Source organism: Anoplopoma fimbria, chromosome 17 (assembly GCF_027596085.1).
Source record: "Anoplopoma fimbria isolate UVic2021 breed Golden Eagle Sablefish chromosome 17, Afim_UVic_2022, whole genome shotgun sequence".
NCBI classification, from domain to species: domain Eukaryota; kingdom Metazoa; phylum Chordata; class Actinopteri; order Perciformes; family Anoplopomatidae; genus Anoplopoma; species Anoplopoma fimbria.
The window spans coordinates 7,318,902-7,340,513 of record NC_072465.1 but is presented as its reverse complement, the minus strand read 5'-3'; the positions used below and the strand labels follow the sequence as shown (position 1 = coordinate 7,340,513).

At 43.4% G+C, this 21,612-nt stretch overlaps 1 protein-coding gene across 1 annotated transcript; it reads left to right on the top strand.

Annotated features, from left to right (window-relative positions):
- Positions 1-438: 438 nt before the first annotated feature.
- On the top strand, positions 439-21,042 carry frmd4ba (FERM domain containing 4Ba). The gene is given in 23 exon segments (XM_054617225.1): positions 439-504; positions 776-870; positions 1,078-1,170; positions 1,522-1,606; positions 2,916-2,972; positions 3,367-3,389; positions 7,299-7,382; positions 8,091-8,156; positions 8,662-8,719; positions 9,348-9,434; positions 14,514-14,590; positions 15,170-15,308; positions 16,371-16,512; positions 16,617-16,750; positions 16,843-16,959; positions 17,391-17,619; positions 17,737-17,793; positions 17,896-18,031; positions 18,617-18,781; positions 19,050-19,810; positions 19,926-20,064; positions 20,426-20,555; positions 20,557-21,042. Coding segments are annotated over 23 exon segments (3,063 nt in total). The 3' UTR covers positions 20,680-21,042.
- The last annotated feature ends 570 nt before the right edge of the window (positions 21,043-21,612 follow it).

Here is a 21,612-nt window from a genome sequence, read left to right as displayed (position 1 = left end):
CTTTCGGTTTTGTTTCTTACCGTCAGAGGAACACGTTGGATGTTGTCATTTCATTTCAATGAAAACATTAGACTGGCGTTGTTGCAGAGGAAGGATGTGTGGGAGAGAAAGACAAAAGCATGTGTGGAGCCTTAACGGCAGAAGAACCTCAGAGTCTTTGTTTATGATTCACGGTGCAGCTATAAAGAGCTGATTATGGCTGAACTTTTTTTTTCTTTATTACGAATAAGGATGATGATGTTGGCAATGACTTTGATGTTTTGGAGCGTGAATCCCATTTGGACACTTAGCAGATCCTGTCATTCATTCAGCACAAAGTCATTTTATTGTCTGGGCTAAAATAGAGGAAGCATGCACGGCTTTGAGTGGAGTGGAGAGGTGGAGGTGGAGACAGTGTTGCTTTGCAGGAATTTCCTAATGTTGTCCTTTCTCCTCTAGATGACTGAGGGCCGTCTGTGTCAGGTTCTCCTCCTCGATGGCAGGAAACTGGAGCTGCTGGTTCAGGTAGAGGATACTTTCTGCTGGCCTCCTCAGGCACCCTGCAAGATTATGTTTATGTTATGAAAATGTGTTGGATTTGATGAGGTGTGTTGTGTATTATTGCAAATAATCTTAACTTCCTATGGCTGCAGAATGGCTTTTATTTCTTGTCTTATCAATTTTGTTAAATTTGTCAGTGTCACATGTGCACTTGTTTTCAACCTAATGCTATACCTGTTTACCTTTAGCATACAAATCTAAACTAAAATCCTGTGTTTTAATCCAAACTATCCAGCCCAAGCTGTTGTCCCGCGAGCTGTTGGATCTGGTGGCCTCACATTTTACCCTGAAGGAGAAAGAATACTTTGGGTTGTGCTTCATAGATGACACGTAAGTTCAATTCCTAAAATTATTGGAATTTTAAACACAGAAAAAGTCGTAGCAGTGTGTGCGCTTGGTTTTATTACATCTTCTTTTAATCAAAGGGGTTGGTTGATTTAGAACCGATGCTGCGCCTTAAGAGAGGACAAAAAAGAAGAGAGAAAAATTACGATAGCAGTATTCCAACACATGATTTGTTCTTCTACCCCTGACCAGTGGCCAGAGTAACTGGCTCCAGCTGGATCGTAAAGTCCTTGATCATGACTTCTCCAAGACTGCAGGGCCTTTGGAACTCAAGTTCCTTGTGAGGTGAGTTGCTCTCACTGTAAAAACTTGCCAAATGTGGAATGCAGTTTTATTAGAAACGTCAGCCTGTACTGAGGATTGAAAACCTCAATGTTTTTTATATTAGTCTGAGTTGTGAATAGTAGTAGAGACCTAATATGAAGCAAGTTGGTATTGAGAGCCTCATGGCCTCATAGGCTCTTCCTGACCAGCAGGTGGCAGTGATGGAACACAGTCTGCACAGCCTTGCTGTGTGAATGATAAACTATATTGGACACAATGAAGTCTGTGAATAACACTGAGGCATTGCCAAAATGCATTGATATTCTATCTCACTTAAACATTGCTGACCTGAAAAAAAACATTTCTTCACAGGTTTTATATTGAGAAGATCACCTTCTTGAAAGACAACACGACAGTGGAGCTGTTCTTCCTGAACGCTAAATCCTTAGTGTTTAATGTAAGTGTTTTAAACATTTATTTTCTGAACTCTCCTAGGCTTTATATCTTTTGTAACCGAACTTGGCATGTCCTTATGTTCCAGATCATTGAACACAATAGTTGATTGCCTTATAAGAAGATGTTTAATCCTACTATTGATCTGCCATCATTCTTGATTTACCATTGACTCATACAATTTCATTCTGCTGGGGGTTGAGGGTCAGATGATCAATATTTTGCAAATTGTTGTTCATACTATATGTGTCTATTACACACAACTTTGAGCCTAAATATCTATTGTTCATCTCCTAAAGCCTATAGCCTTTATTTTCACGACTACAAAGACTTATTTGGCCTCTCTTATCTTTAATCTGAATTAATGTGCATACATTACGTTTATTATGCAGTATTTGATTCATAGCATGCTATTTATTGAGGAAATGCATGTCTTTTTAACCTCACAACATCAACATTTTGAAAAACTCTTGAAGAGCTCAAACGGTTATCCTGCATGCTGCTTTCAAATGCTGTTGGAAATTTTACAATTTAACTTAAAGCTCATGTTTCACTGTAATACCAACTATGTGTTACTGTTTAAGTTTTTTAGCATTTATTTAAAAATACCCTACACTATAGTCACAGCGTAGTGAATAGTTACGGGTTCAGGTTATCATTTAGATAAGATGGGTTTTGTGGTTTGAGGGCAGTTTGTTTAAAATTGATATTGTTTCTTTTATGGTCATCATAATATAATACAAAAGCTAAGTCATCATTCACAAAAGAGTTGTAGCAGGACGACTGATTCCAAGTGTTTCCTGTAAACAATTTAATAGGTAGGCAGGTAGGTAGTTGTAACAGGCGCATCTCGGACCTTTTTAACCGTACGAGGAGCACGTGAATGCAGCATGTGCTCAAACGTTGCAGTGCAGTTTTTTTTCGCGGGGAGAGCAGACTGGTCACCATGGGAGACGGAGACTGTTGAACCTGCTTTCGGACCGTACCACTTTACCGAGGGGGCCGCAGCTTCAGGCAGGACCTTCAACTAGCCCCTCTGTGTGCACCACTGTGTGTTTTGTCGCATATGGAAAGTGTAACGCTAACTCGGGTGCCTAAATAACTGTAGTGAACACACTTCACGGACAGTTTCACACACACCGTATTGTCTCTGCGGCAGTGGTTCAGTCGGTAACGGTGGGACCGAGAGGTACGGGACGGGAAGATTCACTCTCAAGTCAAGTGTTTCGGACTGACTGCACTTTGTGTGGACGTGGTTTTTTTAAAACACACGGTTCACTTTACCTATTTTTTTATTTATTTCTTTACAACAGGAGACCATCGAGGTGGAGAGTGGAAATGTTTTCAAGTTAGCTTCATTCGCATTGCAGGTAAGAAAGAGTTTGTCGCAGTGATCCCACACCGATGTGTTGTCGCTCACCCCTCACGGGAATGAAGACGGCCGGGGCAAGCGACATTTGAAAACAGTTGTCTGCTGCTCTGCTCGGGACTATTGTTTAATATACGTGCCCCTGTGTGTTAGTGTTGGCCTTTAAAGACGTACTTGTGCTTCTAGGTAGTGTTAACTTGAGTTATTAGAGACATTAAAACGCATTCACATGAAACGTGTTGATGTTTTATCGTGTCACGTTAACCCCTTGGTGCAGCGTGTGCAGCGGGTGACGTTAGCTCACATTAGCATAACAGTTCACTTAGAGGGTCAATTTGTAAGTTTTTTGCATCTTCTCACAGTGCTTTGACTAACTGCAGTGTTTCTCTTTAAAGGAGGCCAAAGGAGAATACACCAGGTAAGAAGTTGTCTACATTACAACATTAAACCTCTTTATGAGATGTAGAAAGGTGGAATGTTTCCCAAAAGGATCAACTTGTCCTGTAATTTGAAACATGCAGGATAAATGAGCCGGGAAGAAAAAAGTCAATACATGTTAACATTAACGTGAGATGTTACATTTTTAATATTTTTGCTAGCAGACATCCATACACCCTTTTTTTTTTTTTTTTTTTTTTTTTTTTTTTTTTTTTTAACTTCAACGTGATGTTGAATGAAACATTTATTCAGTGTTTGTTTCTGAATTCTGACAAGTTGTTTGCTCAGTGCTCAGTCTACAAATGATGACTGTATAGCCAGTTAATGTTCAACTTGACTCAGTCAGATTTTTCTTTCATGCTGTACTTCCCTCAGTTAATAATTCCCTTTATGTGTTCCTGTGACATTGAACTGAACTCCGGCTGGCTCGCTGCTATCCAAATGGTCCAAACATTGCCTTTAAGAACCAAAACACTCTTGTTCTCTTGTCAAACTGTTGACTATCAGGGCAGACGCATCGTGTTTACACTTTGAACAAAGCCTTACACGGGCAGTTCTTTTCTGACATGTTGTGATTGCATGGCCTTTTAATAAATGTCAGACGTACTCACAAACACAGCATGTGTGACACTTACACGTACAAATACATGGACAATGTGTACACGATTTTGTCCGACACTGGTGGGAGAATCCGTACAGAACCTTGATAATCTGTGCACTACGTGAGATAATGTTTTCATAGTGGGCCGTGCTCTCAGAGGCTTGACCTGCTGATAAGAAATGTTGCTTTTGTTGCCAGCCGTAGGAGTGAAGGGCATTGGCTGTGATTAGTCAACACTGCTCTGTATGAGTGAGTGACAGCATGTCGAAGCAGCACAACCTGTGTGTTGTCCCAGTGCTCTGCCTCTAAAGGCCTCTCCGTCCATTATGTGAACACAAAGATTTGTGCTCTGTAAGGAATTGCACGTGTGTTGTTTGAATGGCGATACATGCAATGCTGAAAAAGCAGTATGACTCCTTGTCAAACCATGGCCTTTGTTCTATTGCAAAAAAAAAAACTTGGCTTCATTTGCTTGTGCTCCTTGACAGATCCAGCTATCTACAGGCATGATTGACCTGATACATGTTAATTGTTATTCATTGCAGCTTTAGTACAGCTTTATGCCTGGGTGTGTTGTTTTAAAGCTATTTCACTCTGAAGTGTAGTGTGCAGTCTGAACTTTCAGCTCATGTGGGTGTGGGGATGGGCTGTACTTTGTCCTGACTCTGAAAGCACAATAAAAGACAACCTGCCAACAAATCTGATAGAATCAGCCTGTGTTCAAATCAAGCTGTGTTTTCTTTATTTGCACAGATACTACTTCCTTGTTCACTCTGATTATTGTTTCTAGATATTAGGTTTTTAAGACACTTCTTAACTCACAATGAGGTACAATTTTTCTCAAACTGCTCTTACATGAATGTAGCACTGTCCCCAAAATCTAACACTATTATCGTAGCGATGTCATGTGGCAGTATTTCTCATTCCTATCTGCAATGTCCTTTTAACTACTTCTTTTGAGAGAACAGGCCCAGTAAATCCCCTCATAAAGCATATGATATAAATGTGTCTCCTCTACACTGTATCAGCAAAGGGCCCTGGAGCAGTGAGATTAGCTGTGGAGGAGTTAGGGAGACCTCCTCCTCCTACAGTCAGCTGCCTTAAGAGGGATGAGCCAAGACCCACTGTCCAATGGTAGACAACTTGGCGTCAGGAGGACTCACTGTTATTGTGGTGGTGTGGGCCTACCCCCTGCTGTGCATTGAATGAATGCACCCTCAGGTCTCACATTGTACTTCTATCAGAATTCCCCTCTCTCAGTCAGTATTGCATTGCATCTTACAGTACTGACTCACACCACCTGCAGGTTTAATCCAAAACTGATTGCCACAAGTTAAAACTCCTCCATGAAAGTTGATGAAAGAGATTGTGGAAAATTTAAGAAATCACTGAATTGATTGAGGACTTTAATTATGCCAGTTTAATTAACTGTTTAACAGTAACCGAGCGGGGATTTATATTCTCGTTATTGTAATCAACTTCATAAGTGAGCTAGAGACGTTGTCTGTGCCTCTATGAATTAACTTTTGTAATTTTAAAAACACTGTAATTAACACAATGTGAGTTGTGTTCAAATGATACCCACATCAACCAATGCTTCACCCGGACAGTTTTAGTCCTCCGTTCTATTTGCAGGTGTAGCCTGTAGTTAGTGGTTCATTCACAGCAACAGGCTCTCTCATTGTGCTCCCGCCACAGTCACCACCTCTCAGCCCCGCGGAATAGCTGACACATGAGTATTATCTCTCCCCACGCTGTGTAGGCTGCGCTGGGCCGGGCTCTGCCGGGTGTAGGAATTGCCCCCACGCTGCAGGCTGTGGGGAGATAACGGACGTAGTAATGAATTCCAGATTGCTGACGCGGCAGCACGGCTGTGGAGTAGATCACCCAGACAACGCCAGGCCCCAGCCTCGCCATAAAATACACGCCATCAAACACGCAGCAAAGTGCCGTGGCAGCAGAACTCAGTCAACCTAAGAGAGGTAGCTACAGGGAAGAGTGATTCAAGTGCCTCTGCCCTTACAGTGGCTCCCCCTTGTTTTTTGTTTAGTAAGCTGCTTCACATAACTGGATCATTATGGTTCTGTCCTACCATGTCAGCGGCTGTTAAATTCCATTCATCTTGGAACAGGCTCTTAAACAGGAATTAAATTGATGTTCAAGGTCAAATGGCCATTGGCCTTAACTCATCCAATACACCATGTTGTTATGTTGGGGTTGTTGTTATAGCTGGTACAATACCTGAGGATGTTCTGAGAGTATGTATAGTCTGACCTGCACATTTGAGTTCCGTCTCAGAGGCCAGCGACTGTTTTGTAGCAGCGCTGGGGCTCGTACAATTCTTTTCAACACAGGGAGAGGCTGCCAAGTGCTTGTGAATGGCTTTTGTTCACGTCTCCAATGAGCTGGCCTGTCAGACCAGAGCCCTTTTTTGTCCGGCAGAAACTGTAGATCCAGTACTCCCTCCTACACGATGTTCAAGTGACCCATAGTTCACTATCATAGTCCTTGATTGTGACAAACACCACAATTTGTCTGAACAGATAGGATGGCCAGTTTCTCTGATTACAACCTGAAGCATTTTTGGCAGAGTTTGTGGGTGAGACCAATCTGTCATGGTGTGAATCAATACAAAGTAGTTTACCTACAAGTAAAGAGAATAACTGTGGTGGAGTTTATCTCTGCTCAGAACCTGCAGGAAATGGCTTTGATATATTTGAAAAGATATCATGCCAGGCCCCTTTAAAGGGCCCCCTATGATTTAAAGACCCTGCGTGTGCTTTTATAAGTTAGGTCTGGCAAGACATGAGTGAAGCTCAAATTTAGTCTTGGCAAGTAGTACAACTATTTATAGATAAGAAAGATGAAAACAATATCCTGACACGGCACCTTTTCTAAGGGTTTGCAAACGATAGAAGTTCAAACCACACTGTGAAAGTACGAATGTGGAGAAATGTCCTCTGCACATTTTCAGACTTTGAGAAGAGATTCTTGTGTAAACATCTACCTTTATTTTCCTTATGGTCCACATGCTGGTCTGAAGCACTCAGTTCAGCTCATATCAGGGCAATATAGATGTTTAAATGTAGAGATTATGATTGGATAGGATAGTTAGTAATTAGACCATGATAACATGTCTGTCATCAATCAACAGTGTATTTTAGGTGCTTTGTTGTGTCTCACCAAGCAAAAGCATAGCTGAGTAACTAGAAAGAACTGTTGTTTTTGTGAATGAGTACATTTGCTGTTCTTAACATGTGTATATGATCTTTATTTTTTTTTGCTCAGTGCTGAGACTGCCAGATCCGACCTGAAGCAGCTCCCACTTCTGCCCACCAGAGTACTAAGGGAGCACCCATCTCTCAATTACTGGTAAGTTCAGCCCTTTCTCTACAAGATACGCTCACAATTCAGATGTCAAATAGCCTCAGTGGTCAGTACCACTTGGTTGCACAAAGCAGTCATTTCCCCCAGAACAGCAGTTTTGAGTTGTTCAGTGTCAACAGAACGGTCCCGTACTTGGCAGATGGTTCTGCCTCCAATAGGGTGACTAATTAATGCATGGGCTGTGTTAATTACGTTTACCCATTAGCCCCTGCGATCACACAGGGAGGTGCTGACAGCTACTGGCTATCTAAAGGATTGCCACTGCTGTTTTTTGTTTTTTTTCTCCTCTGCTTGTCCCCTCCTCATCTGGCTAAACGGTCATCTGAGGCTGCTGCAGCCTCTACATTCAATTTAATATCCAAATTAAAATCACAGTCTTTTGGTGCACGGATGAGCACACAAACACAACTCTCTCTCTTTCTCTCTATCTCTGTCTCTTTCAGTCTGTTAAGCCGCAGTTGGTTTGCAGACTCGCTATGCTATTAAAAGGGATGATTACAGTGGCGAGTAAAATGGGATGCATTTGCAGGAGAGGTAGATGAGAGCCATCAGCGGGCCAGTAGGCCAGACTGCATTTTCTGCATGAGCAGACAGAATGTGTGTCAAAGAAAGAGCCTCTCCCAATCCCTGTGTGGCTGCAATGTGCAACACTTGATGGATTATTCATTAAATTATTTATCTATCCATTTGCAGCGAGGACAAAGTGATTGAACACTACAAGAAACTGAAGGGACTGACAAGAGGACAAGCTATCGTGCAGTAAGTTTAAAAACAACTATGTATATTTTTTTATGTTTAAACTGTGTTGCCCAAAGTTTCGCACGACTGATTCTGATGCCCCAGCACCTACTCCAGGCCTTCCTGTTTAACCTCATGCGTCTGCACCGTGGTGGCTGTTGTTGTAAGAGGTGGCTGTCACCGCGCCAGAATGTGTCATTAATTAGAGAAGGTGCTCTTATACTAGGCATCTAGCCAGCCTTGGGAGGATGTCGGTCCTCCACTGTGCTCTTCCTGGTACTGTAACTCAGAGCAACCCCGGGTCATTTAAGCTGGGATGATTTGTGCCCTTGAACTGATCAATGGACTCTCCCTCCCTCTGTCACGGACCTGAAACAAATCGATCAGCCTGCCATTGCAAATGACTGTGGTTTCTCAATGACCGTAGCTTAAATCCCACTCTGTCTGTTGTTAAACGACCACCGGTTGACAGTGATGAAGTATAAATGGTGGAATCCCTGTTAACCTGTTCCCTTCTTCTCTAAAGGTATCTGGCCCTGGTGGAGTCCCTGCCGACATACGGAGTCCATTATTACCCAGTGAAGGTAACGGTGGTGCCCCGAGTCATGAAGTAGCTTAACCTTTGAACAAGCTTCTGTCAACATGCGGTCTTCATTTCTTTCTACATCAAATCTAACACATCAATCTGACCTTTAATCACCTTGATGTTTGGCATTTAAAGCTTTTAGCTTAATGCTTTTATTATGAGGCCTTTTCCTTTTAAAAATCTGTGCTGAAGCTAAAACAGTAACACATGTTTGCTACTGGAACATACAGGACTATACTCTACCTGCTTGGGTGGGTTAAGAAAATCCAAACTGGCTTATTACAAAATTGCACCTTGAATTATTATTCCAGTAAACCACCGTAGCACATTTAGTAAGCATGTTTTAATTGATTCCTCCAACCTTCCTTACTTTTACTTGCTTCCTCTGACTTTCCCAACCAAGCCTTATTAAATCAAGGTGTCTGAGGAGATCAAACAGTGGCGTTAAAATGACTCAGTCAGCCTTGCAGAGATTTGAAGGCCTTCAATGTATTTGATCTCTTCTTCTGTTGCTATTGCTGTGAACCTAATGGGATAATTGCTTTAGTAACAGGCCTTTTTTTTTTTCCAAACTCCCACCAATAAAGCTACCTCTAACGAGTGGTTGTGCGTGTGCTTTCATGCAGGACAAGCAAGGACTACCGTGGTGGCTGGGAGTCAGCTACAAGGGCATCGGCCAGTACGATCTGCAGGATAAACTGAAGCCGAGAAAGGTAGGCAGACCTCTTTTTACAGCTGCTCCATTTGCCTTAACTGTCTTTGTTTTCATTTGAAAAGCTAAAATCCCCCACTTAAAACATATTTAGTTGTTTATTTTTCCCCATCCAAGTCAAGAATCTAAGGATAAAGGATTTCATATGTTGAACAAATTGTAGAGCCTCTGGGACTAACTTGGGGTTTGGACTTTGTAAATAAACTCAACATATTTTTCTTACAGTGACATTTAATACTCAAATAAGTTTTTGGCTTTTAACTTCTTGTGGAAGTATGTATGATTGAGCACTGTTTCTAATTGAAAGCACAGCTTTCATCACCGTGCCTCTTATTAGCTGGTTAATGATCCATCCACACTGTAAATAGGTGTAAGGAAGACCCTGGTTCCCATGTCAGTCAGGAGAACGAGGAAGACAGATGGGAAAATAGTTTGGAGTATCAGTATGGGCTGTGTGCAGTCAAGGCTGTTGGTGGAAGAGCAAATATTGTTTATTACTATCAACAGTGGAGTGAATTGTTATCGGGTTATAAAACAAAGTTTAAAGGGGACCTTGTAAAAATACCTACACACAGCATAGAATAGTGTAGTGTTCCCGTTTGATTATAAAATTCTATTCATTTGTAACTGGAAAAACCTAAATGTACCCCACGTGTCAAAACTCTACCTTTTTAATTATAGAGCATTGAAGGTGCCTTTTATAGTGCATCTGTGTGAAGTACTTTCAGTACAAAAATGTACTGCTCCTGTACTACTACATTTTGAGTTTGTACCTTGTACCTAACCTCAATGTTAGTGTTATGTGATAGTGTCCCAAATAAGCGTTTCTCCCCAGCCCCTTTCGTTAGACCCGCTGTAGCTGTTGTTACATGGCAGGAACGTGTTGACTTAGCAGGGTGTGCTGTTTCGCCGAGGCATTAATGGGCACAGCCACAGTATGTCTCTCCCCGACCCTCCTATGGAAGGTGTAATTATGGTGCTCTGTGGGAAGCAGCAGGCCTCTGGGACCGGGGGGTTGGCATTCTACCAGGCAGGTGGGTGGGCGATGGGAGTTTGGGGAGAGACCGTGGGTGTTGGTGAGTTTTTTTTGTTATGGGGAAAATGTTTCCTCTTTACTTGCTAACTGATAATTGGAAATGTATGGCTACTTTCCGTTCGCCTTTAAGGGAGTCCTCTGTATCTGGTGAATACTGATAGTGCTCCATGCCTCAGTTCACAACCCTTGTATTCACCCCAAGCCCATCCCTCCTTGCCCTCTGCCCAGCCCCTCTCAGCAGGATGCATTCATTATGGTAATCTACGTTTGTGTGTGTCTTGGAGGGAACACAATTGATCAAACAATACAAAATCTGTGTAGGGGCTGAGTTTAGAGGTAGTCCTGGTGGGAGGTCAGCAGTTGTGTAGCTTTTTTTTCTTCATTTTTCTTCATTTCTTTTATTTTGAAGTTTTGTGAAAATCATTGAAAGCAGATACACTAGCTTAACCTCACATTATGTTCCCCGCATGCATGCCAGCTGCATCACTCCATACGGAATAGCCTGGCACTCAAAAGTCTGCCTGCTGTGTTGAGGAGAAGTGGCACATTTAGTAATGTGAATACCCCATCATTGTATAAGTATAAGTGAGCACTTTCTATATAGACAAAAGGCAAGTATTCAAACAATCAGCAGGGGACATAGAAGATGCCAAGAGGAGAAGCGACATGTTTTGTAGGAAGAGGATAAGTTAAACTATTTAAGGAGAGGAACACAAATGGAGGACCTTCAACAGGGCTTGGACTAGAACAGAGTGTTTCCGGGACATGCGATGGGACTGAAGCAGATGGCCAGTCGAGACTTAATTCTTCCTGAATCAAACCAGGACACTCTACTGTCCCTCTTCCTCTCTCTGTGTCACTCTCCCAGTGGGTAATGGGACACTCTCTGAGACCACATGCTGGTCTGCACATATGATGAACCAAGAGAACCAAAATAAATCCTCAGTTTATTATGGGTGACAGTGCCTGCCTCTGGGTAATGATGACATGATATGAGAGACGTGAAAGAACTGTTAAGTGGCTTAGTGGTGAGAAAGGAAGTTTAAATGAAAACTGAGGAGATCCTCTCCCCGGTCATTTTTTATTTTGATTAGACACTCCTTGCGGTGTCTTCTTCTCACGTTTTCACAACTTACAGCAATGCGTCATGTTGTGGAAATGTACAGTGTTGCCAGGCAGACAGAGCCCCTACATGACGTGTTATGTGAAGGGTGTGGCAGATCTTTCTCTGTAGAGGCATTTAAGTCAGAGCCTTTTGACACATTTTCATCCATGTTGGATTTTGCGGAATCGTGGCCCCTGGGGGTTCCTTGGGTTGTGGGTGTGAGCTGGATCTGAACAGCCTGATCCCATCTGAAACCACAGGCATTTTGTGGCTTACTTCCACTCGCCTATAATGAAATGTTTGGCAAAAACAAGGGAGATGAAATACTAAATACTAAAGATAGAAGATACATACAATTCAGTGCATTCACTCAAATCTTGAGTGCACACTAAGCTGGCGCGTTTGCTGCTTTAAGAAAATGGCTGCTTTTGTTTTCTCTACCTAAGAGTTGAATTGATGAATCACTGCTTCACATTGATGCAGCATAAGTCAACTTGCTTGTGTGCACAATGATTGCTCATACCCTTTGAACTTTCAGGTTGACGAACACAGTGAATCAGTGAGTAGGAAAATAATGGAGAAACTACATTTTTGAGAGAAAAAAATACATCTATATACTTCATAAACAACTGGAGTGTTATGCTGTATGTTATATGACAAAAGCCAGGTCAAGTTTAGAAATATTAGATATGGATCCTAAAGCTGAAGAGGTTGTTAATGTACATTCTTACTTAGAAGAATTAGAATTATAAGCCTGTATAGGCAGCAAGAGACCAGAAAGTAAAAGAGAATTCAAGCTGCAAGTTGCTCTTTAAGAGAGCTTCTTGCAGTCTTGTGCTTGTGGAGACTGAGGTGTGTCACATCCTTGAAATATTTTGGCCGTGGCTTCAGCAGCAGTCAGAGGAGAGTCCTGTATCAGTTTCATGCATGTGCTGGCACACAGGTGGAGTTTCTCTAATAGGAGGAATGATCCTGTGAAAATGAGTTTAATGTCCTTATAGACCTTTGTTCCAAAACTGTTGTTACAATGTAAATGATGCTAGTGATTGTGACCAGAGGGTGTGAATTGGCATGGGGTCTCCTCTGCAGTGGGATGAGCTATTTGTCCTTCCGGCCGCGTGGTTCCCATTGTTCATTTAGTACCGTGCTCTGCATTTCACTGATAGCCTGACTATGTGATACCAGCAATTATAAAGACAATGTTGTTATACTTTGACAATAAATCAAACTTTTTCATTCAGTGTTTTCATGGATAATAGCAGTATAGCTTGGGAGTTAAAAAAAAAAAAAAAACTACAGTTAAAAATTTTATAAAATGGAAGCTTCCTGTCAAAGTGAATTAATAGACAGATTAGACATGTAGCTTGAAACACTCAGGTGTCATGTGTGTTGACTAGTGTTATAAAAACATAATGCACAGTGTTTTCTCTTTGTCTGTTTACCTGACAGAATGCTCCCCTGAAAGCAAAGACAGCCCCTGCTATTAATGATTAGACCATAGTAACAGATTCCTGACATGTTTGCCCTGGTGGGGGAGACTGTTATAGTAGATTCAGCCTCACAGCAGTGCTTTGTGTGGTATTTACAATATGAAAAGCAGAGACCGTCCCAGATGGAAGTGGAGTATTTGAAGTCTGTGCGAGATTGATGACTAATCTGCGAGTGACGGGAAATGGAGCAAACAAGGAAAAACCTAGCCCTGCCAATACTTGTGTACAACCTGTTCATCTGGTCGGACTAAAAAGGAAGTGAGCTGTGTAGGAGTGAGTGAGTGAGAGAGAGAGAGAGAAGAGAGAGAGAGAAAAGCCTTGGAGGCAGCCTGAGGTATCTGTGATGTCAGAGGGGGAGGGGGTGGTGAAAGGGGCGTGGTCAGCTCAGCTGAAACTCTTGCAACACCTATCTGGCTCCCTCAGAACAGACAAGAGAGCGTATTGTTCGGGGAAGCTCTAGCCCTGTGGGAAACTTAAAGTCAAGAGATTCAATACAAACTCAAGGGAATTCAGCAGGGATTTGATAAGCACAAAAATACCCTTCACGGTAAGCCTCTGCATTGTGTCCAACTATTACTTGTTCAGCTGTTTTAAATGGACAATAGGTTTTCATGTTCTATTTTGTCCTAAATGTTCTCTGTGTGGTGTTGTTCCTGCTCTATGGGATCTAGATTCAGGCAATCTGGCCCTGTGTGAGCCGCACTGTTGTAAAGGAAGATATGTTATATGTGCGGTAGTTAGTTGGTTCAGTAAAAATAATGCTCAGCGGATATGTTTGATCCGGTGGAAGTGAAGAGATGTGTTCACTTATTGTGATTTCTTACCTTCCGCATGGTTTATGTCAGGGTTCGAGATGTATAAGCATGTTTCTGTGGTTCAGAGTGATTCGGGATGTGTCCTTATAGGACAGTTTCAGGTAAAACAATGGTTATACATTTTCTCCTTCATTAATCTCAGCCCCGGTCTAAGTCGAGCAGAGACTTTTCTTTTTCATAGGCAAGTGGCTTTAGATCTGTATCAGTGGAGCAGATGTTTCATTCTGACACAGAGAAGTCCTGCCTCTGTTCCCCTCCACAGCGCGATGCAATGAGAACCTGGCCTGCCGCCTGGCACAATTTTTTGCTCCAGGCAATCGCAGCAGCATTATGATTGCACCTGTGTTATCCCGAACCTACACCTGACTGGCTCACCCGCCGAGCCCCATTCACCACCTCAGCTGTTATGTTGTTTCTGCTAATGTTGCAAGTTAACCAAAAAGTGCTAAAAGGAAAGCTTTTCTGAGTGAATTTAAGCAATCCTCTGTGTGTCAAATGACATTTCTATTTTTATGTAATGGAAATCCACATTTTAATTGATAGACCTGTGTTGGCTTGTGCACTCACTGATGTGTCATGCCTCTCTCTCCCTCCCCTCCCCCCTCTCTGTCAAACTGTCTCGCTCTCTCCGCAGCTCTACCAGTGGAAGCAGTTAGAGAATTTGTATTTCCGAGAGAAGAAATTCGCTGTCGAAGTAAACGACCCACACAGGTCAGAGAAGGCAAACAACCTTATCTATCTTAACTGATCTAATAGGTCCTTTCACTGTTTTTTTTTTTTTTTTTTTTACAAGTGTTCCCATTTTAGCTGCTGCTTGCTTCAGATGTCCTTATCCTACACCTTACAGTGTGAAGGGCATCTGCAGCCAGTGGCCCACTTAGGACACCATGTTAATAGCCGTAGCTTTTCTGTTAAATTAGTGTTTTCCTGCCGTTTAACGTCCACATTATTATTTCCGGGTTGCTAAAAGACGTCTGCCCCTCACAAAGGCTTTAATGTTGGACTTTAAGCCTCCAAAGCTGTTATTAAATCCCACTGTGTCTGTTTCCAAATGAGCTTGATGTCACTGCACGTTGCTCTTCAGTATATTGTCACACAGACACCCACAAATTGAATTGGCAAAAGATTGTAATCTTCTTTTCTAATCTTTTGATTTGCGCTTCTTTTTTGTTAATCTTAATTAAAGCCTTGTTAATCTACCTACAACTGTTTAGTGTTTGAATGCAGCTGTTGAATAGATTTGCCTCTTGGATCAGCACAAGCACTTAACGTTGGTCTTATTCTCTACAGAAGAACAGTGACCAAGCGAACCTTCGGGCAGGCTGGTCTGGTTATTCACACATGGTATGCCAGCCACTCTCTGATTAAAACCATCTGGGTGATGGCCATCAGTCAACACCAGTTCTACCTGGACAGGAAGACAAGCAAAGTGAGTTTCTGTTATCTCCTCGCAGATTCACTTTACCCAGTTCAAACCTCCAACAGAATTATTTTTTTTTTAAAACTCCCTCCTACTCTCTAATGCTGTTTAACCAACTTCAGTGTGAGCTTTAGTTTTGACCTGTTCTCACCAGGCTGTAAAATGAGCCTTTAGACAGATTAAAACATACTGAGCCTACTGTCTTTTTCTTTCAGTTTTAATATGAAATTAAGTTCTGTTTAAAAGGTTATTGTGCAAGTGACAATGCATGGTGACTGTTCATCATGTGATGCACTGCCTGATCCGTGTCCCATGCCCGGAACTTGTGTAAATAAAGGGATATGACAGGTCACACGGTTTAATGTAAATAAGTCCTGAGCCTTGTGTTGAGAAATTGTGAGGAAACAGGCGGTTGGGTATCTTGAATGAAAATGCACAAGAGCTTATAATTGAGTAAAATATTTGTATCACTCTGATATAGCAGGCAGAATGACAAAGTTGTAGAGGGAGTGCCTAATAATATGCCTATGTTTGCATTGTCTGTGGCTTAAGAAAAACTATATTCAACCAAAAGTAAACAACAGTTTGCCATATAAAATAGGAAGGTATTAGTTTGGAAGGAATACATGTATTTTTTCAACCACACAATTGAGAATAAATAGGAAAAGGCACAATGTGTTTACAGTCTAGGTCCTTGTTCCAGTGTTAAAAGTTGTATATGCTGAAGATACCCTCATGGTCCATATGTTTTGTTTATGATGCATATTTTCTGAGCTTCCGGGCTATTATACAGTATAAGTGTTTTGTGGCGGAGATGGATGAGCGTGTGACTGCAGTCAAATGAGGTTATTCAGCCACTGTCTCCCTCAAAGGCAGATGGTGTGTCAGTGTTCATCCAGGAATAGAGCCTGCACTGATTGATGAGAGAGCAGTGCGCTCAGAGTACCCAGCATGCAAATGGAGCCGCTGCTATCATTAAAATGAAGTACTCAAAATCCCTCCTTCACTACTCCTTTCCCTCAATCTGATCCCTGTTTCCTCCTCCAAACTGCCCCCCCCTCCCCTTTACAGTCAAACATCTCCACCACCAGGAGTACAGGAGACATCGCCATGGACCTCACAGAGATCTCCGCTCCGAGGATCATTAAACTTTCCAGCATTGAGAGCAGAGACCAGCTCATCATGGCCAGCAACGGCAGCCTCATCTCAGCCGGTAAGCAGAGAGTTAATCGGCTAATGGCTTCTGCTCCGCATCAGAATGATGAGTGGTGATTGATTGCTATAATTTGTAGTTAATCAGATGTGTGCTTGTTCCAGGTTCCGCTGACTCTGAAGTCAGCGAGGAGCAGAAGAAAGAGAAGGTTGCCGAGTTGAAAAAGAAACAAAAACACCTTCAAGACACACTGATGCAGAAAACTGAAGAACTGAAGAAGATTTGCGTGAGAGAATCTGTGAGTAATCTCTCTCATTCTGTGACTTTTCAAAGCCGTTTGAATATGTCCACACTCTCAACTGACTGTTGGTTGTGGTTCTCATTTTCCAGGAGCTTACGGGCAGATTGCCTGAAGAGTATCCCTTGGCCACAGGGGAGAAGGCACCTCACGTACGACGGCGTGTCGGGACAGCCTTCAAGCTGGATGACCTTTTCCCATATGATGAGGTAAGCACAGCTTTTGTTGTGTTATGATATATTTCTCTTATGTTATTATGAATGTTACACAGATCTTGCACAACTGTGTTTGTTTACCTGGAGACCATTAAGATCATTTGACTTTTTGAAAAGAGGCTTAAGAGTTTAACATGTGGTTTGAGGCTTACATTGCATAATGCTTTGCATGAAACATTTGTTTTGATTTGGAGCTGGTTTCCAACTGCAAGTCAATTAGGGAAAATTAACTTGAATCCGAAAATAGATCTGGATATGAATCTGTCATCACACTGAAGATGAAATGTTTTAATTTTTTGATTACACATTGTGTATTGGAGATGTTTGAAGTCTGTTTCTCTGCTCAGAGCATTAATGTTGACAGGGTCTTTCTGTATTTTTGGGAAATTCCCTGCTAAATGCATGTTGCGTGTTCCCCCCTCCAGGACCCACATCTGAGGAACCTGGAGAGCAGGTTTGCCTTGCAGCAGAAGATTGTGGAAGCAGCCATCAAGTTATCCAACGAGGGCGACCTCTGCAAAACGGTGAAGAAAAAGAGGAGAAACAACTGTCTGGATGCAATGAGGAAGCTGGAGGAGATCGAGAAGGAGATCAACGCCTACAGGATCAAGAAAGGAAGGAAACCCACCCAGAGAGCCTCACTGATCTTAGCAGGTAGATGGGAAAACACTAGACAGGCTAAGCTTTGCTTAAAATGATAATTGGCACTTTCTATGAAAAGTGAAATATTGGGGAAGTCTCTGAGGACCGTTTTCTCTCTTCTGTTACCAGATGATGTCAACCCTTCAGACCTCAGCTCTCTATCTGACAGCCTCACTCTGGATGATGGTGAGTGCCTAGGCACAGCCATGCTCAGTCTGCATGTTTTTACTCCCTAATTTGCTGCATTTTAGATCCAATTTTAACCAAGTAATCACTTTTATCTCTCAGAGGATGAGCTCAGTTCTCAGAGACTGCGGTCCAGATCGGTTCAGTATTCCCCAAGACCCCACCATGCTGATACTCTGGACATCCACTACAACAACGACAGACGAACCTCCGCCAATGACCAGCATGCAGACAGCAGGTATACAGCTAGCACGGAAACCCGTGTAATTTATTAATGTATGAATTTTTAGTGTGTGTCTGACAGTTGTTTTGGTAGACGCACTAAGCATGGAGCTAGTAGAGACCTGTAGAGTCGATCCAGAGCTACATTCCTGCCAGTCTCCTCCTACCTCCTTTTCCTGCCTCTCCGACAATCTCCCTCTTATCAGCCCAACGCACCAACTTTTAAAAATAGATGGGAAAGAACATGTCGCTGCCTGTGAAGGAGCAGACAACAATTCCAAGCAGAGGGTAGAGAAGTAAAGGGGAAACAGGAAAGTGGCCCTGGAAACGTTATTTAAATGGCTGTTTACAAAATGATGTGGGTGATTTAATCTCATTTTAAACAGCCATAATGCTCGCTGTTGCATGAAAAGAAAGATCAATGGACTATGTAATGGCCAGTGTAAGTGATTACTAAAGTGCTGCATACAAGCAAACCCCAGGTGTTTTTTTCTTCTTCTACTAATTCAGTTTTGTGGGCAAATGAAGAGACGGTAGAAGTGTTTATCTCAATAACAAGCTCTGACCTCAAGAGAAAACATTGTTTTTAACTGTGTTTCAGATTAAATTACGGCCAAGTCCAGGAATCACTCCACTTCAGTCACCGTGATGCCTTATCAAGCCACAGCAGCCCGTTTAAACCGTCTTCCAGACAGCCACGTGATGCCCGCAGCATGCCGCCCACCCCCCTCCTCACCCGCAACGCCTACAGCAGTACCCAGCTCAGGTAGGGCCCTGATTGCTTTTACTTTTCCCCCTCTCAAATACCTGCCTCAGTGACAGCTGTTAGAGCCAGTTACACACCAATTGTGTCTTTTACATCCTGGTCGTGTACATATGTGCCATTTTCACATCTATGAGAAACCATAATCCATCTGCTAACAGCTTAAATAATGAAGACAACATAGTAACACAGACCGTTTCGAAGAGAGTGGGATTCTATTAATGTTTGTGTTTTGGTGAACAGCTTCTAACAAGTGTTTTTTAATTTGTAGATCAGAAGATGTTCCACAACATTTCCGCCAGCGCAGCGGCAGTCTGGAGTCCCAGTCTCAGCTCATGACGGAGACCGAGCCTCCAGTGCCAACGTACCCCTATTCCCCGGCCAGACGCAGCAACAGCACCGAGGTCCTCGATGACGGCTCCTCCTACACAAGCCAGTCCAGCGTTGAGTACAGCGTCCCCGGTAACCCCGCTAACAGGCGCAGAGTTCGCGGCCGCCACAGAAAAGACCTGTACGCCAACACAGGCAGCATGCCCAACCTGGCTCAGCCGGACCCCCGCTACAACGGCTACCAACAGCGGGCCAGACCCACCACGACAGCCTACTACGTGACGGGCTATCCCAGCTACACGGAACCGGAGCCGTACGCTAACGGAGCCTACGTGTACGACAACGAGATGGAAGGACACTATAACGTTAATCCATCGTACCACCACGCCCCGGCGGCTTACCACAGCCACGACATGCACAGTCACTATCGCAACGACGAGTTAGACGGCATGTCGCAGAACTTGTACGCCACACTGCGGCCGCCCCGGCAACGCCAGGCGCCCCGCGGCAACGAGCAGGGCGGCCAGAACGTCCAGAAGGCTATGGTTGCTGAGCACTTGAGAGGCTGGTACCAACGCAACGCGGCACCCAAACAGGCAGCATACAACTACGACTACGACAGAGGCTCTCAGCAGAGCCTGGGCTATCAGACCATGCCTGCACCGCACAACAGCCACAACAGCAGGAGCGTCTACTCCTCAGGTGAGATCACTGCACCCTGTGTTACAGTCTCTATTGCGTTATGTTGTTGCCCTTGGTTTCACATTTAGGTGGGTCAGTTGCTGACTTGTACCATTTTATTTTTTTTTGTCTCTAGTGTCCTCAGTGTCCTCTAGCGTAAACTGGCGCGGCCACATGAGTGTTGGTGGTGGTATGTCGGAATACAACATGCCCGTGCAAGCGCCGCAGACCTACTCCTACAGCACAGCCCCCTACACCCACTCCGCCCATAACAGGTAAGAAAACAAAAACACGGCCTCAACTCATCCCCTTATCCAATAAGCCACTCCCTGATCCTCCTTATCCTAACCTAAGCACCACTGTTTAATTACCTAGAATGGATGGCTTCCGAAAATATAAGCTGCCATTTGGTTTTTTTATCCCCTGTATGCACACAAATACTGTGGACTGACCATTGTTACCTTTTCTTCACCCATAAATTAGTAAGTGAGAAAACATCCGTCTGCTAAACATGACAGCCTGGCTGCGGCAGTAGGATTATAGGATCTGTGCAGCCAGCAGTCAGTTCTTCCTCAGAGCTTAAGACTGGTTCTGCTCTCCTCCTTAACTGTCCACTGGCCCCTGCTTTTTTTATAGATATGACGCCTCCCAGCTTTTTAAAGGCCCCTGGCACAGCCCCGATGGCCGGAGGCGCTGTGCTGTTTTCCCTGCTAGTTCTTCCTCCTCAGCTTCCTCCTCCACCTCTTCCCTGCCCTCCTCCCCCACCCCCCTTATCCTCCACCTACTCCCCCGGCTGTCGGGTCAGGCAGGTGGCCTCCAGCCCCGCGCAGCCACAATCCTCCAGAGGGCACAGGCTCAATAAGGTGTCCTTTGCTCAAGGTAGTTCATAGTAAGTAAACAGCAACGGCCGGAGCCTGTGCGTTTGCTTCTTCAAGTTTGTCTGCAACGTGACTCCGTAGTCTGCTTGTTGATGTTTTTGAAGTGAACTTTGCATTTTTTTAGACGTTTGACTGGTCTTTCTTTCATTGTCATGTATGATGAAGTAACTGCATGGCTTCCTTTTTTTAAAAAAAAAAAACATGCCTGCCCTACTTCCACTTCCAGCTGGCATAATGTCATCCAGTGGTCACATTTCTCTGCCGTGTGCCTTTACAAAGTTTGTTTGCCTCTACTGTTGGCCTTCCTCTTGGCCCCTGTGCAGAGACTCCCTGCCCGTGTGCTGCCACTCACCCTTGACCTTTGCCCCCTCTCATGCGCAGATGTCCCACAGAGTTTCAGTGGCGGAGCCGTGATAGGATGGCGTGCCCCAAGGGGCCTTTAGAGAGGTTCGGTGCTGTTGCCTATGCTACTGACCAGGAAAATTAACCCCCTTCCCCCCAGTTATCTGTCACAGCACAGAAGAAAGGGTGAGAGACGAGAATGTTAAACTTCCCCACACGGTTATCATGGTGACGGTGGTGTGTCTTATTTTCATATATATATATATATGTGGCAGGGACTAACAGAAAGCTCCAAATCATTTCACATTGCTCTGGCTGATTTTTGCTTCGTTACTCTGGGTGTCTTGCGGTGGTGGGAGAGCACTTGTGTGGCAGAGGGAAAAAATGTGACCCCTGAATATTGTTGCATTTGAAGGCTATGCGTGTGTTTAATGGCTGCGTGCATCTGCTGTGCTGTTGGCTGAGAATGTTTGACCCTGGGTTAACCTTTTTCTGAAACAGAGATTAATACTAACATGCCTGAAACACATGATGCAACTACGTACATGACTGTTTCTTATAATTCTTTTTTTTATTTAGTTTCCTGAACTTGGCACTACAAAG